The sequence below is a fragment of the Pezoporus flaviventris genome, unplaced genomic scaffold (assembly GCF_033815535.1).
Source record: "Pezoporus flaviventris isolate CSIRO_AGI_PZ_B2104156 unplaced genomic scaffold, CSIRO_AGI_Pfla_v1 ptg000007l, whole genome shotgun sequence".
Lineage (NCBI taxonomy): Eukaryota > Metazoa > Chordata > Aves > Psittaciformes > Psittacidae > Pezoporus > Pezoporus flaviventris.
The window spans coordinates 96,563,635-96,578,312 of record NW_026892555.1 but is presented as its reverse complement, the minus strand read 5'-3'; the positions used below and the strand labels follow the sequence as shown (position 1 = coordinate 96,578,312).

General features: G+C 40.6%; 1 protein-coding gene and 1 long non-coding RNA gene across 3 annotated transcripts in view; one reads left to right on the top strand and one right to left on the bottom strand.

Moving 5' to 3' along the window:
- RECK (reversion inducing cysteine rich protein with kazal motifs) overlaps positions 1-2,821 on the top strand; it is a 49,174-nt gene extending 46,353 nt beyond the window's left edge. For both annotated transcript variants that reach the window (XM_061449620.1, XM_061449618.1), the window contains 2 exons: positions 479-634; positions 1,585-2,821. In XM_061449620.1, coding sequence (XP_061305604.1) covers positions 479-634; positions 1,585-1,800 — 372 coding nt within the window. In that variant the 3' untranslated portion in view covers positions 1,801-2,821. The remainder of the gene's footprint in view (positions 1-478; positions 635-1,584) is intronic.
- LOC133267353 (uncharacterized) lies at positions 628-10,547 on the bottom strand. The gene is made up of 3 exons (XR_009742752.1): positions 9,995-10,547; positions 5,489-5,557; positions 628-1,592 (listed from the first exon to the last, which is right to left on the bottom strand). It is a non-coding gene; the product is annotated as an uncharacterized LOC133267353 (long non-coding RNA).
- Between the last annotated feature and the right edge of the window lie 4,131 nt (positions 10,548-14,678).

The following is a 14,678-nucleotide window of genomic DNA, read 5'->3' as shown; positions in this document are numbered from 1 at the left end:
TCTTAAAAGAAACAAAGTTGCAGTAGGGTAAGAAGGATGGATTTCTTGAAGTTGAAGCTAGAAAACAGAACACAATAGGATGACAGGAAGTCACAAGTATTTGTGTTGATGTCTATCTATGTTGTTAAACACATCCAGAAGTGACCTGGAGTAAAGGTGTGGCATTCCTTTAACAGACTGAGCGTCTACAATCAAACTGTCAGATACAGACAGCAGAACAGAGATGAGAATTTTAAGAAAAAAATGTGTTTACCCAGTAGTTACGTAGTGATGTTGAAATGTCCCATGTTTTCATATTTATAGACGTATCTGTGTCTTCACAAAACCACAGCTCTTCATTTCTGGTGGCTCTTGGAATGGGCTGTTGTGATGGTAAAGGAGTGCCAGCTGGTAGGGCTGCTCTGCCTTTTGTTTCCCAGCATGGGAGTACAAGCTGCTGTAACAGATACCATGCATGAAGTAATTTGTTTTGTTCCAGGTAACAAATAAAAAGCCTATAACAGTACTTGACATACTTGAAAAAATCCGCCTGCATGTCTCAGTGCCACAGTGTGATGTGTTTGGATACTTAAGTATAGAATCTGAAATTGTGATTCTCATCATTCCTGTGGATCAAAACCCCAAACCACTGCAGGTAAACAATGTTATTTTGTTCACCCAGCATGGACTTCATTTTCATGTGTGTACACTTCACAATTTTTCAATATAGCAGGTTTTAAATTGTGTGGGGTTTTGTGTACTGAATCTGAGGGGATTTCTCTGTTGACCCAAATCTGAGTGGCTACTGTTACGGGTGGTAAAATGTGTCTTGAGAATTCTGCTTTTCTCATAAGAGGCTTTTGCGTGTGGGTAATTACAGGGGAGAGGTGAAGGAAGGCCAAGGGTAAAGTAGTATCATTTTTGTTTTAAAATCAATAAATGCGGAACCCTCAACTTTCTATGGCAAAAACAACAGAAAACGTAAACTGATAAAAATAAAATATCTTTACTGGCCTCTTCCATGAATATTAATTATGTTAAATGTATACTTGCATATGAAATGGTTGTCTCTGGTGTCAAGGTTAAAGTAGATTGAAGCATATGTGATATTAGGCTGAAGCACATCACGTATACTGATCTTATTAATATGTTGTAAGCATCTTGATGTCAAGCAGTTGTTCATACCAGAGAGGATCTGTTAATACTACTCTGAGACCATCCTGGATTTAATATTCCTTTCCATTTTACGGTAAAAAGTGCTGGGAGATCCCAAAATGCTATTACGACACTAAAAAGGAAATAACATTCTGATAAGCTGCCCAGCTTGCTGTGTCATAGCTAGTTCATGCTAGCAAACAAAAACCTAATGCTCACGCTACTCAAGTCTAGAGGTAAGCCAACAAATGCAGCTCAGAGTTCTTACAGTATTATTTTAGGAACAGTTACGAGCAATAGAACGAAGGCTTTACCTATGTGTTGCATTATTATCATCTTGGAACTGTTGATTAATTTTTTACTTTCTGCTTGTTAACCTGTGCAAAACCAGTGAGGATATGTTCTTCCATGGCAAAAAGAGAAATAATAACCTTTTCTTTGTTTCCTTAGATTGAAGCCTGCAATAAAGAAGCAGAAAAGATAGAGTCACTGATAAATTCAGACAGTCCAACATTAGCATCACATGTGCCACTGTCAGCTCTAATTGCGTCTCAAGTACAAGTTTCATTTAGCATTTCTTCTCCTTCTGTTAAAGTGGTGCCAGTTCTGCACTCCCTGTTCATAAGCCTTTTATTCACTTTGTCAGCATTAATATATTATATGTAACTGCTTAATGCATGAATATGGCAGTTGTTTATATTGTGAAGGACTTTCAGAATTGTTGGTCACTAAACCAGGAAACAAAAATTGTAGAAGATTTCATGAACTAATATTTTTCAATGAAGAACTATTGTATTTGGAATAATGTTGAAAAGATTATTCTTTTATTGGTTACTAGTCAGATGGCTGTTTCAGCACAATCAGATTGTTTTCCATTCATCTTGGAAGCAAAAATACTTTGGAAGGTTCTGATACTACGGACTTATGATTTGTGCAAGAAGGGATCTTACAGGGGTTTTTCTCAGCAATGAAGAAAACAGTGTTTTGAGTTTATTGAAGAATGTTAATTCTATATTACTTAGATGCGTAACAGTGACAACAAAGAACATGCACCTATTTTAAACATCATTTTTTGGAAGAAACAAGTTGCTGCTACTTACTTACCAAAATTTAAGAGTTTGTTCTCATGTAAATATGCTTTCATATTTTATAATGAAGAAAACTAATGAGCAGTGGGCCTATTTCAGTAGACGTCTTTACCTGGACTGGTGAAGATTTACAGGACACTGGGCTCAGTGCTCATAAAATGACAATCAAGCTCTATACTAGTACCTGACTTCAGTGAAGAAGTATGTTCTTTTTATAGTTTTGTACATTTCAGAAACTCATATTGGATGCAAAATTATAAAGAATCTCAGTATCTATATTTAAGTGCCATTTAAAATATTGCAGTATTTGCATGTTATCTAATGAAATTTATACTTTAAATGTTTATACAAACAGTATGTTTTATTACTTACTGTATTTTATGCACCTGACCTTAGTCTACATGAAGTATTTTATATCAGTATTATGATAGCCAACTTTTGAAGTATATACAGAAAAACTTATTTTTACCAAAATGCTGAACTTTGAAAGAAAGCACTGAAAACTTTTTGAAAGTGTATGTCGTTGTAGCATGTTTGTAGCAGTTATTTTCTGCTAAATCTTAAATGCGAAAGTATTAAAGCTTTTTATTTTAATAAAATACTTTGTTATGTATCCTTGTATATTAATGTAAGCAATTTTGGAGAATTCTGCAATACACTTAAAACTAACTGCAGTTACATACATGTGTGACACACAGTTTAATGTTTTCAAATAAAGTACATTTCAAAGCGGAGGGGGGCTTAGGGTTTTGTTGATTTGCTTGTTTGTATAACCAGATCTGTGTCACATGCCAGTAAGTTTATGCTACCTGTGTCAGACTCTACTTAGAAGAAGAACATACCTGTCTTTATGCAACCCTCTTGGGTAAGATAACAAGTCATCCTCAGTTTTGATTTGGAAGATAGATAATTTTCTCATCTACAGCTGGAAATCTGCACAAACGTTACGGAGAGAATTACTGCCTTGTTTGTACCTAGACTTTAAGGCTCAACCTTCTCCAAAGCAAACTGAGAGACTAGATGTGTGTAACTGCAAGGTGACAGATTGAGTTTCCTTGAAACCTCCATCAGTTGCTTTTCTAAGCGTAGCTCTGTTGTTTGTTGTCTCTTAGTGAGAAGAGCAGTTTTATATTTTAGGTACAGTTGTACTCTGTATATAGTTTGAGTGCTTTTGGTAGGAGAATACAAATGCAGACAATCTTTGGAAGTGTACTTGCCAAATAACTCCAGGAAGACTCACGTACATTCTCATCAAAGTCTAGATAGAAAAAACTTGTTGAATATGTTGATAATCCATCTGTTTCTGAATTTTCTTCTGTGAATTCTTTAGAAACCTGGATACAAGAGTATAATGAATGCATCAGAAAAGCTTTTTGAGCTGAAATGGCTTAGATCATTTCTCAGAAACTGCAAGCAATTCAGATGGTTTATTGAATTCCTTATTTTTTTCCAGTCATTAGCAAATATGTAGCCAATGTACATAGCTTCAACATGTTGTTAGCTTGCTTAGCATTTAGCTAAAATTAGATATGTACAGAACCAGTGAGATTTTTGTATATTCCTAATTTCTTGGACACAAATCCAGCATCCACAGTGCAGAAGGCCTAAGTTCTTCTTGCTGGATGAACAGAAGTACTTCAGTGTTTTCTAGGTTTTATCAAGACCTTGGACCACCTCAAAGGAGTTTTACTTGCAACGTATGAAATTTGAACCAAATGGTGGCAAAATTTGATAGAGGTTCCAGATGTGCTTTTCCTTTAAGTGCTAATGATGTTCTATCACCATCTGTGTGGAAATCTGGGTCCACTTAAGAAGGAATGAAGACAGCACAAGGGCACTTCAAAGCAGCACAAGCCTGTTTGTTGCTTTTATAAAAGGACCCAGCTGAAACATTTACAAAACATTACTTTCTTGTCTACTGAAAACCAGAGTTCGCGTCAATAACTGGCTCCAGAGAGATGCTTCAGTTTGTTTAGTTTGGCTCTTTTCAACAGGGTGACAGCAAAGCGGAGATGCCGGCAGTGCCTGCGTGTACGTCCCTAGGAGTAGATCAGCCACAGGGGCAAATGTCAGAGCAAATAAGAACAAGAGATTTCTGGCTTATGCTTTCTGCTCATGTGATGATAGTCATTTCTGTAAGTAAGAGGCCACGAAATCATCACTTTGAACCAACCACACAGTCACTTCATAGCCCACTCTTCTTTCATGCTCTAGTTTTATGCTACTTTACCCAGGGTCATAATGTGGAGATTTGCATGTATGTATCTTGACTGAAAAGGAAAGTGTTCTTTATACATCTTTACTCAGTTTATGACACTTTTTTACTACAGTAAAAATGATACCCTTTTATCATTAAGTAAGTAGTACCTCAGCTTTTGCCAAAGATTCAGTTATTATACTTGAAGCTGATCAGTCTATACAAATATAATACTACCAACATTTGCATTACTGGAGACTGGTTGAGTATGACCAGTATGGTATGAAAGCAAAGGTGACATTAATAGTGCAAAACATGTCTTAACTTTAATGGGCTTTGTACATACACTGCTAAATGGAGAAAAGGATGTGCACTTCATCTTAAGAAACAAACTTTATACAGTGAGAACAATCAATCACCAGGGATGTGGTGAAGTCCCCCATAACTGGCCGTTTTCATGATGCGACTGGACAAAGTTCTAGATAAAGCACTGAAAGGTTGGACCAGATGCCCTGAGGTCCCTTCCAACCTGAGCTAAGGTTCTATGATTAAAGAAATACTTCTAATTGCAGTACATGGAAATTTTTAGCTTATTAAATCATTTTCAGATCTTACGAACACTGATTCATTTGTTCTCAAAATGACATATAAAATAACTAATATTTCCCATTTCAGACAACCTTTTTCATAATATATACATTAAATCCTTTAGAATATATTTAAATATACTAAGTTTTATTTAAATTTTGAATGATTTAAAATAAGATTTCTGCAAGCATAACATAGCAACAGCTTTTATGATCAATAAGTTCTTTATCTTCTACTTAGAGTCTCCAGTGCTCTCTGGGAGAGAGTGGAGGAGGTCAAACCTTTACATTAGTCCATTATTCTCAAACTATGGGCTACTGTTACTTAGAAATAGATCCATGTTATTTTTAGTACATGTAGCTTTAGCACATCGCTGCTACAAACTACTATACACTGACATTCCCCCTTCTGCATTCTTCAACGTGAACAAAGTTACGTATTCAAACACATATTCATGCTAGGTATCGTGAAGGAGACTTACCCAAAGGGCAGCAGTAAAATGCTTAAAAGTGAGAGCTCACATAAAAGGGTGGGTTTCTCCTTGCAGTTTCTGGGACATAAAGGAGAATAAAACATAAAGGATAGCCTTTTCCTGAGGATGCAAGAACTCATGAAATAATGCAGAAACCTTATCATTGCTTATATAAAGAAAGATTGTTACCTTAAATTTTTCATTAGATGATCAGACCTGTGCTGATTATTTCTAGCTATATATAACGTATCTATGAACCTTTAAATGACTTCCCAATTTGTTGTATTACTACCTGTTCCATCTTAAAACAAAATGTATTTATTCTCCCCCAAGAATATTTTCTGATTTGCCTTCCTTAAAATCTAGGTTCTGTTTCATTTGGCCAGGTCCAGTAAGAAGAGGAACCTGAGCCAAAGGCTTTTGATGGTTCTGTAGCTCTGACAGTACTTAATAACCTTATAGATTCTTGCTGTAAAGAGCCACCCTTCTGTTTTGGCACAGGCTTTCCGTTGTATTTGGCAAGGTTCTTCAGTTTGCAACTTTGTGGTTGGATTGCAGCATCAGCTGCAATATATGCATAGGTTTTCAATCTGTTTTTTTTCAGTTCCGATTCTCCTTCTAAGCTAGCAGTCTTCTAAAACACTTCTGAATAATCCTAGAGAGTAATAATAGTTTTAAATTTAGATTCCAAGTACAAATTGCAATTAAAGATGCAGGATCAAACTGATTGATTTGTTATGCTGTGTATATGTGGCATTGTTTAGCTATAGGAGTGCAAAAAGATGAAACAGATGTCTCTGGGTTTCTGTGTTCTGAGGTGCACCCATTAGCAGCAGTTCATTTTGCTCTGAGTTAGCAACACTCCAGTCCCTCCTGGTCAGGATAATTAGAGCTGCTTCCAAGTACCAGCATGAGTGCTGACATTGGTCAGGAACAGCTATCAGCCCCCAGAAGTTCAGTTCCTCTGCCATAAGAAAGTAAGTTTAACTATTTGCAGCCATTAACTCCGTACAGAAATGGAGCTGCTGCCAGCAAGGCTGTGGCTGTACTGTCATTAGCAATGGCTGGGTGTACCCCCAGCTGATCTGAGCACCAACTTCATCCAGATCAGAAGTAGGCACATGACTTGGCCACAATACAAGATACAGGGGAGCAGCCTGTCTGGTTTTTATGCTGGAAAACAAATGCTGTCATAATCACATTCTCTGAGCATGTGTTAAATCTGTTAGGCTGCGTGCATTTTGATTTTTTAACACATTTGAAGTGGCAATGTAAACTCTGGATCAGTACCTCGCAGCTGAATGTTTTCTTAAATGCTGCTCATACCCATAACAACAGACTTCTCGTGACCCTGAACCACAGCTCTAAGACCTCGGTCAAGACCCAGATGAATCAAAAAAAAAGATGTGAGGAATGCAAATCACATTTCAAAACTAGAGAAAAAAAAACAAACAAACCACTATGGTATTTTTAACTCATACTAGAACAGTCAGGAAGACAAAGTAACTTGGAGTGAAATTGTGGCTTTGATCTCTGAATGCTTCTAGTATTGTCCAAGACAACATGGATCCTTAATTCCAGTGCTGTGCTACACAGATTTTTATCAACAGTAGCACCCTCTGCAGTTCTCAGCACGGGAACCGTCAGTGGTGAAGTAACCATAGTGTTGGACAGAATATTGTCTTTAAAATATTATCGGATCTGGCCTTCTCTAGATGTGTTGGGGGAGGGGGGCATCATTCCATCCCAACACACCCAGTCAGTTGCCAGAACCTATAATAAATGCTCGGAGCAATATAGAGATATCCCAGCCGCTCCAGCCAATGAGCTGGCTTCATTTGGAGCTCGGCTCAGATGCCTCTATACAAATGCCCGTAGCATGGGGAACAAAGAAGAGGAATTAGAGATGTGTGCACGTCTAAGGGGTATGATATAATAGGCATCACAGAAACATGGTGGGATTGGCTCCTATGACTGGAGTGTTGGAATGGAAGGTTACAGACTCTTTAGAAAAGACAGGCCCGGCAGGTGGGGGGGGGAGTTGCCCTTTATGTTAGGGATAGGCTGGAGAGTATGGAACTCTGTCTGGGGACAGGTGAGCAGTCCACAGAGAGTTTGTGGGTCAGGGTTAAAGGGACTATAGCTATGGGAGACATTACTGTGGGGATCTGTTACAGACCGCCTGCTCAAGGAGAACCTGCGGATGAAGCACTCCATAGACAGATAGGAAAAGCCTCACGCTCACAGGGCCTTGTTCTCATGGGTGACTTCAACCACCCTGACATCAGCTGGAAGGACGGTACGGCCCGGCACAAGCAATCCAGGAGGTTCCTCGATTGTGTGGAAGACAACTTCCTTCTGCAAGTAACAGAGGAGCCGACAAGGAGAGGTGTCGTGCTTGACCTCGTGCTCACCAACAGGGAAGGGCTCGTTGGAAATGTGACTCTCCAGGGCAGCCTTGGATGCAGCGATCATGAGATGCTCGAATTTGAGATCCTCAGGACAGTGAGAAGAGCGTGCAGCAAGCTCACTGCCCTGGACTTCAAAAGAGCAGACTTTGGCCTCTTCAGGAACCTGCTTAGTAAGGCTCAATGTCCAGCTGGAGACCAGTAACGAGTGGTGTCCTTCAGGGATCAGCGTTGGGGTCGGTCTTGTTCAACATCTTCGTCGCTGACATGGACAGTGGGATTGAGTGCACCCTCAGCAAGTTTGCCAGTAACACCAAGCTGTGTGGTTCGGTTGATACGCTGGAGGGAAGGAATGCCATCCAGAGGGACCTTGACACACTTGTGAGGTGGGCTGATGCCAACCTCATGAAGTTTAACCATGCCAAGTGCAAGGTCCTGCACCTGGGTCAGAGCAATCCCAGGCACAGCTATAGGTTGGGCAGAGAAGAGATTCAGAGCAGCCCTGTGGAGAAGGACTTGGGGGTGTTGGTTGGTGAGAAAATGAACATGAGCCGGCTTCAGTGTGTGCTCGCAGCCCAGAAAGCCAACCGTATCCTGGGCTGCATCAAAAGGAGCGTGACCAGCAGGTCAAAGGAGGTGATCCTGTCCCTTTACTCTGCTCTTGTGAGACCTCACCTGGAGTATTGTGTGCAGTTCTGGTGTCCTCAACATAAAAAGGACATGGAACTGTTGGAACAAGTCCAGAGGAGGGCCACGAGGATGATCAGGGGGCTGGAGCACCTCCTGTATGAAGACAGGCTGAGGAAGTTGGGGCTGTTCAGCCTGGAGAAGAGAAGGCTGCATGGAGACCTCATAGCAGCCTTCCAGTATCTGAAGGGGGCCTATAGGGATGCTGGGGAGGGACTCTTTATTAAGGACTGCAGTGATAGGACAAGGGGTAACGGGTTAAAACTTAAACAGGGGAAGTTTAGATTGGATATAAGGAGGAAATTCTTTCCTGTTAGGGTGGTGAGGCACTGGAATGGGTTGCCCAGGGAGGTTGTGAATGCTCCATCCCTGGCAGTGTTCAAGGCCAGGTTGGACGAGGCCTTGGGTGATATGATTTAGCGTAAGGTGTCCCTGCCCATGGCAGGGGGTTGGAATTAGATGATCTTAAGGTCCCTTCCAACCCTAACTATTCTATGATTCTATGATTCTCTGTGCAATGGAAAACCAGTAGGTTTAGTTTCCCTGTTTTCACAAATCTCATTGGATTGAAACTTGATTCTCCTAAAGGCACAGGATACCACCACAGAAACATAAACTGGCATTTACAAAGCTTTTATAACTGAATTTTCTAGGATAGTCTGCCAATTCTTTTATTTCCCAAAAGAAAAATGTTACTTGGAATTGCTGAGTGTTCCTTTGGCTTATGGTGAACACCGAGTTGTGCACTTGGCGCTGCTAAGCGGAAGTAAATCATATGCCACGTTCCTTAATCGTGCCTCCTTGTTGCTGTGTGTTTTGTTGCAGCATAGGAAAGACTATGGGCACAGCTGGAAAAGTCTGGAGACTTTTTCTTAGGGTTCATTACAGTCATTTTAAGAATATGAAAATTGATGGCTATCTCTTTTTCATATTCTTCAAAGCTTTCCACAACTTCCATCATCACATAGCTCCCCATCATCATTTCCACCTTTCATTCTTTCATTAATTGCAGCAGCTGCAACTTGAATATCTACTTGCGAGTACAAACGAACCTTTCTCACACAGCACTAATAATTACAAAAACTTTGGCTATGTGGTTTTAATAACAATTTAGAAAAAAATGTTCTTTAAAAACAGAGGTTGCTGATCTCCTCTCCTCAACAGAGTGCACTCCTCTGATGAGCACACATCTGTGTGCTCCATTACTTTGTCTTACATGAGTTAACTAACCTGATGCTACAGCATAATTAATGGACATCGCTTATGTATGTGCCATGTATGAGTGCTACCTTTTTAATTGTGCACACACTAGCGTATACAGAAGTGAGGTGTTACTGCAGCAGCTCTTTTCCTATGATGTCCCATTAAACTGATTTGAAAACTGCAGAATATTAGACTGGAAGGAAAATACCTGTCTTACCTCCAAACTGCAATGTAAGTTAGCATTGTTAAGGTATCTGGTTGCATGTTACGGCATATTCTACTGTGGAATCCCACATCTGAAGTCACAAATGAAGTTCTCCAAGTTTTGCCTTTCTGTTGTTGGGGCTTTTTTTCCCTTCCTCCAAGTGAAACAACTGCCGTGGTTTCACAACATTGTTTGAATTCTGATCCCAGATGTAGACTTCCCGTGCTTACCATACTCTGTGAAGAAAAAAAAAAAAAGGAATTCAGTTAGATATCCAAACTCTCTTCCAGAGTTTAGCTCAACCGAGCCATCAAGCCGTAATGTATATAAAACATGGTATCGCAGTCACAGATACCTACTTCTTGTGTTGTAGTATAAGGTTTGCTCTCATTATTTTACAACTAATGACCACCATGCTACTAACAGGGAATAGAGAGTTATGACCCTGTCTAAGCACCCCAATCACAATCTCACCCATGTTTACCTCTTCAGCCAAAGCAAGTGTAATTATGGTCTATAATCGTACCTCAAAACATACTAATTATGAAATATTGCCTTCCTAGCTTTAAAGCTGTACAGGCAGAAAAAGTCAGAGTAATAAAACCATTAAACAGAATGCCAGCAGGAGAGAGAGATAGGAACTATCTCCATCCATATGCGATGTGATGGGGGTGCACCATCACCAGCAAGCTCAAGCAAGGACTTCTCACCCATTTTCTGGGAGATGGAAGAGTGAGGCAGCACCAATGACAACAGAATTTTGTAGCTTCAGTAACACGGCAAGTAATAGGATGCAGTGGGGAGCTGTGTTACAAGTTTCTCAGGTTAGTTAGTAGTGATGCAAAAACTGCCAGCAGTCTTGACTGTACGATACCAAATTATGTTACCCCCTTATTTTGTCATTGCTTTTCTTTCATAACGGTTGCCATTCTGCAAGTCTGAGGTGAACTTCTCTTTCAGTCATCAAATGCTTTCTAGTAGCATAGTTGAACCTGAAGTTGGGTTAACCTGCTTACTGTTTAGCTATACAAATCATAACGGCCTGTGGCTGAATGAACCACCTATGGTTTCAATACTGCTCATGGAGAGAAATAAGCATTTTCAGGATGAGTCATCTGATGTATTTTGAAAATGCATTACAGGGTAAGAAAGATGGAATGCCTGTCTGGTCACCTGGTCGAAGGAGAGCTGCTCTCATTGACCTCAGAAATAGCGTATCTCCAGTGCATGTCTGTCTGTCTGCCTATCTACCTAATCTACCACGATGCTTTTCACTATTCTTAGACCAATTTTTAGCCAGGCTTAAGCATACTCAAAAATAGGCAAGGGCCTGATTGCAATCTGATAATATGCTTCCGTGATATTCATGGAGAGCAGTTACTCTTGGCAAGTGTTTAAAAAACTTCACAAACAACAAGGGTGTGTGCAAGGGCCAGACAATCAGAAATTCTCTTTGAACTCCTCGTATCATTGCTGCCACACCAAGGATATGTGTAAAACAGAAGCACTGCTTGAAGCACAAAATGTTACCAGTTACCGTGACCCTTCCTGCTCCGATGGTGTAACTCATGATCCATTATGCTTCTTACTCATTTTCTGTTACACAGTTAGAAGACACACACTGATAATGGCACTCAACAAAGAAAAACTATAAAATACCCACATTAATAGGAGACTGAGTTAACATCACTTGGAACAAACTCTGGAAATGAACTAATTATTCAGTACTTGTTCTCAAAGCCATAACAGCACTTCCAAAACTGAACAGGTCACCTGAGTTTCGTTTGTATAGTAGTGATGTACATCAGACACGAACTGATCCAGATGAAGGCAATGGCAGCATGACCTGAAGAAGTCTCTTCCCACCTCAACTATTCAATGATTCTGTAATAAAGCTCTGAGTAGCTGAAAAGTAGCACTTATATACGCTAACCATTTTGCTGGTCTCCTCGATTATTCTGCTTTTTTTAAACGTGGCTATCTCCAGTATTTGAAGCTCTAATCCATGCCATATCTTCTCTTTGCAAGTTAATTCCAGATCAATTAATCCCATTGCAGCAACACGTATCACTTAATCAATACATCTTTGACATGTTTTACTTTGTGCATCCAATCTACCTGTAGCCACCCCACTGTGCTGTGGGATCCACCAGGCAGTTATTTGACAACTTAGGGAAAAAAAAATGTCACCCAGCAAGAAGGTTGAATTTGTGCAGTCCCTACTTGCCGGAATAAAAGCGGCTAAATATCCAGTAGGGCTCGACTTGAACAGGAGCTCTGTGTATCACTTCGGGAATGCAAGCCAAAATTTAGCAACATTTCTTCTGTGACTGAAGAAAGTGTGTTGCAAATGTGTTATAAAAATGATACGGAAATCCTCTCCAAAACATGTATCAGATTCAGGGGTTCAGAATTCCCGCTGGTTTGGCTTCAGTAACTCAAAAGATTTTTTGTAGATTGTACTAACTTGATGATTTATTTTTTTTAACAAAACATCTAGTATGTGCTAAGGGTCTTTTTAGAAATGCTTCTGTGGACTGTTAACAGGACTGAAAGCCATTCATAAGCTGTATGAGGTGTTTGGCTCAGGTTGGTATTTGCTGAAGGCAGTATACCAGAGTTTCTGAGAAGGAATATAACTTTCCTTAAATTATGTACAGAAATAGCTAGGTACAGCGTGGCAAACATTTATTTTGGTAGACTCTGGGGGACACTGTGTCCTTGTGGTTTTAAAACCAAAGTGCGACCTCAAGATTAAAAATATAAACACTGTGGCTAGGGCTCCCCACAGAAGTCCCATAGGTGGCATCACAGCATAAGCTTCTGCTTTTAATTTAGAAGGAATGCAACTGTTCAGGGAAGTTCTTTTCCTAACCTAGTGCTTTGCTACAGCTTCAGCTCTGCCTTCTGTGACACTTCATTCTCAAAATCAAACCTGCACAGGCCTGACAAGTCTCCCTTGCTTGACACAAGTACACTTTCTCCTGCAGATGCCCACAGGGAAGTATTCAGGACTGCCCCAAGAATGTAATTCTCCAGTACCTAAACTAGCCTGCTGCTTTTGAATGCATTTTGAGAAGCACATCTGACATCAAGGACATGTATGGATGTGTTCAACTGTTGGCATGGAAGTCAGCCAAATGTATATCAGTAATTTTTGTCACTAGGCATCTACGAAGTTAACTATTCGTTTCAAGAGGCTTATCAGACATAGACACACACTCTCTCAAGGCTCCAATCCTTCTGAGCAAAAGAGTATCTCTAAGATTTTTTAAGGAAACCTTGGTTGTTAATCATGTGCGCAGACGTGAAAATATCATAAATTACAGTAAATTCTATCATCTTAATTTAGAAGAGGGAAAACCAGCAAATTAGGAAACCAAGTTATAGCTGGAGATGCCACCAATAAAGACCAGGAAAGACAAGAGAAGCTAAACCTTGCAGTGCGTTTGATGATGTCGAGAGCTGTTGGACCGTTTGTCTATCGTTCAGAAAGGACATTATGCGCTACTGGTATACCAGCATCTGAGTAATAACCAGTAGATGTCAGCACCATTTCTTCTCTGGTATCCTGGGGCCTCCACAAGTGGAGGACTGGGAAGACCGGTGAGGAGCCAAGGTGCACAGGATCCAGCCCCAGTTCAGAAACTGAACATCCCTGATGGTTGATGACCATCAGGGCACAGCACCTCTCACTCCAGCAAGAGCAATGCTGAACTGTTTGATGCACAACCACCTGCACACAACGTATGTGATCTGCTGTTGAAAAGAAAAAGGATTAAGTTGAGGTATAGACATTCCTGGGCTGAGCCTCAACTGGATGCCTGACTCCAACCCTTTGCTTCTCCTTCACAGCCCTCTGTGTGGTTTCTGGGGCTGCCTGCACTGGCTGCAACGTGAGTGCTAGCCCTGAACCCACCCCACACCCCCCACCACCACCTGCTACATGCACATTGAGTCTTGGATTAAAACAGCGCCTAGTATAGCTTCCACCTGCTCTTCAGGCATGTTCTCCAGAGGTGGCTCCTCTGACCCAACTTCAGACTGCACACCTCGAGTGTCACAGACTGCTGCTCACAACCTGCACACACACAGGGCAGGTGAGGCAAAGCTGACTTGTCATGCAAGCACAAATAGTGTATTTTTATTTAGCAGTATGAGGGGAAAGCAAGCTTAAAAATTCACCCTTGCAGGGTTTATTGCCCTGCTCAGGGCTTGCCACCAACGCAGTATTTCCTGTACAACTCAACCCTCCTATCCCAGCTGCTTCTGCAAGTCTTTGCCTTTCTAATTCCTTTAAAAATCCACCTCCCATCTACAGAGGGAACAGGGCTGGCCCCAGCAGCTAAACATCTTGTAACAGTAACATCACTGTAACCAAATGTTTTTATAGCTGCAGATTCCAAAAGAGAAAATCTACTTCTCAGCATGATGCAAATACTCCATCTACAGCATGAAAAGCTGGCCCGCAAAAGCACAAGTAGACCTAACAGTGCCCAGTCACAAAGTAATGCAAAGCAACAGTTCTGTGGAAATAACAGACCTGGCAGAGTTACCACTTCTCTTCTGCCAACTCCAAAACCAAACAGAAAGTGGACACAAAGTGTGAAACCCACAGCAATACTTTCCGGTATTTCTATGAGCAGTTGACCTCATTACCCCTGAGATACATGTGGCTCAGGACAACAGAAAACGT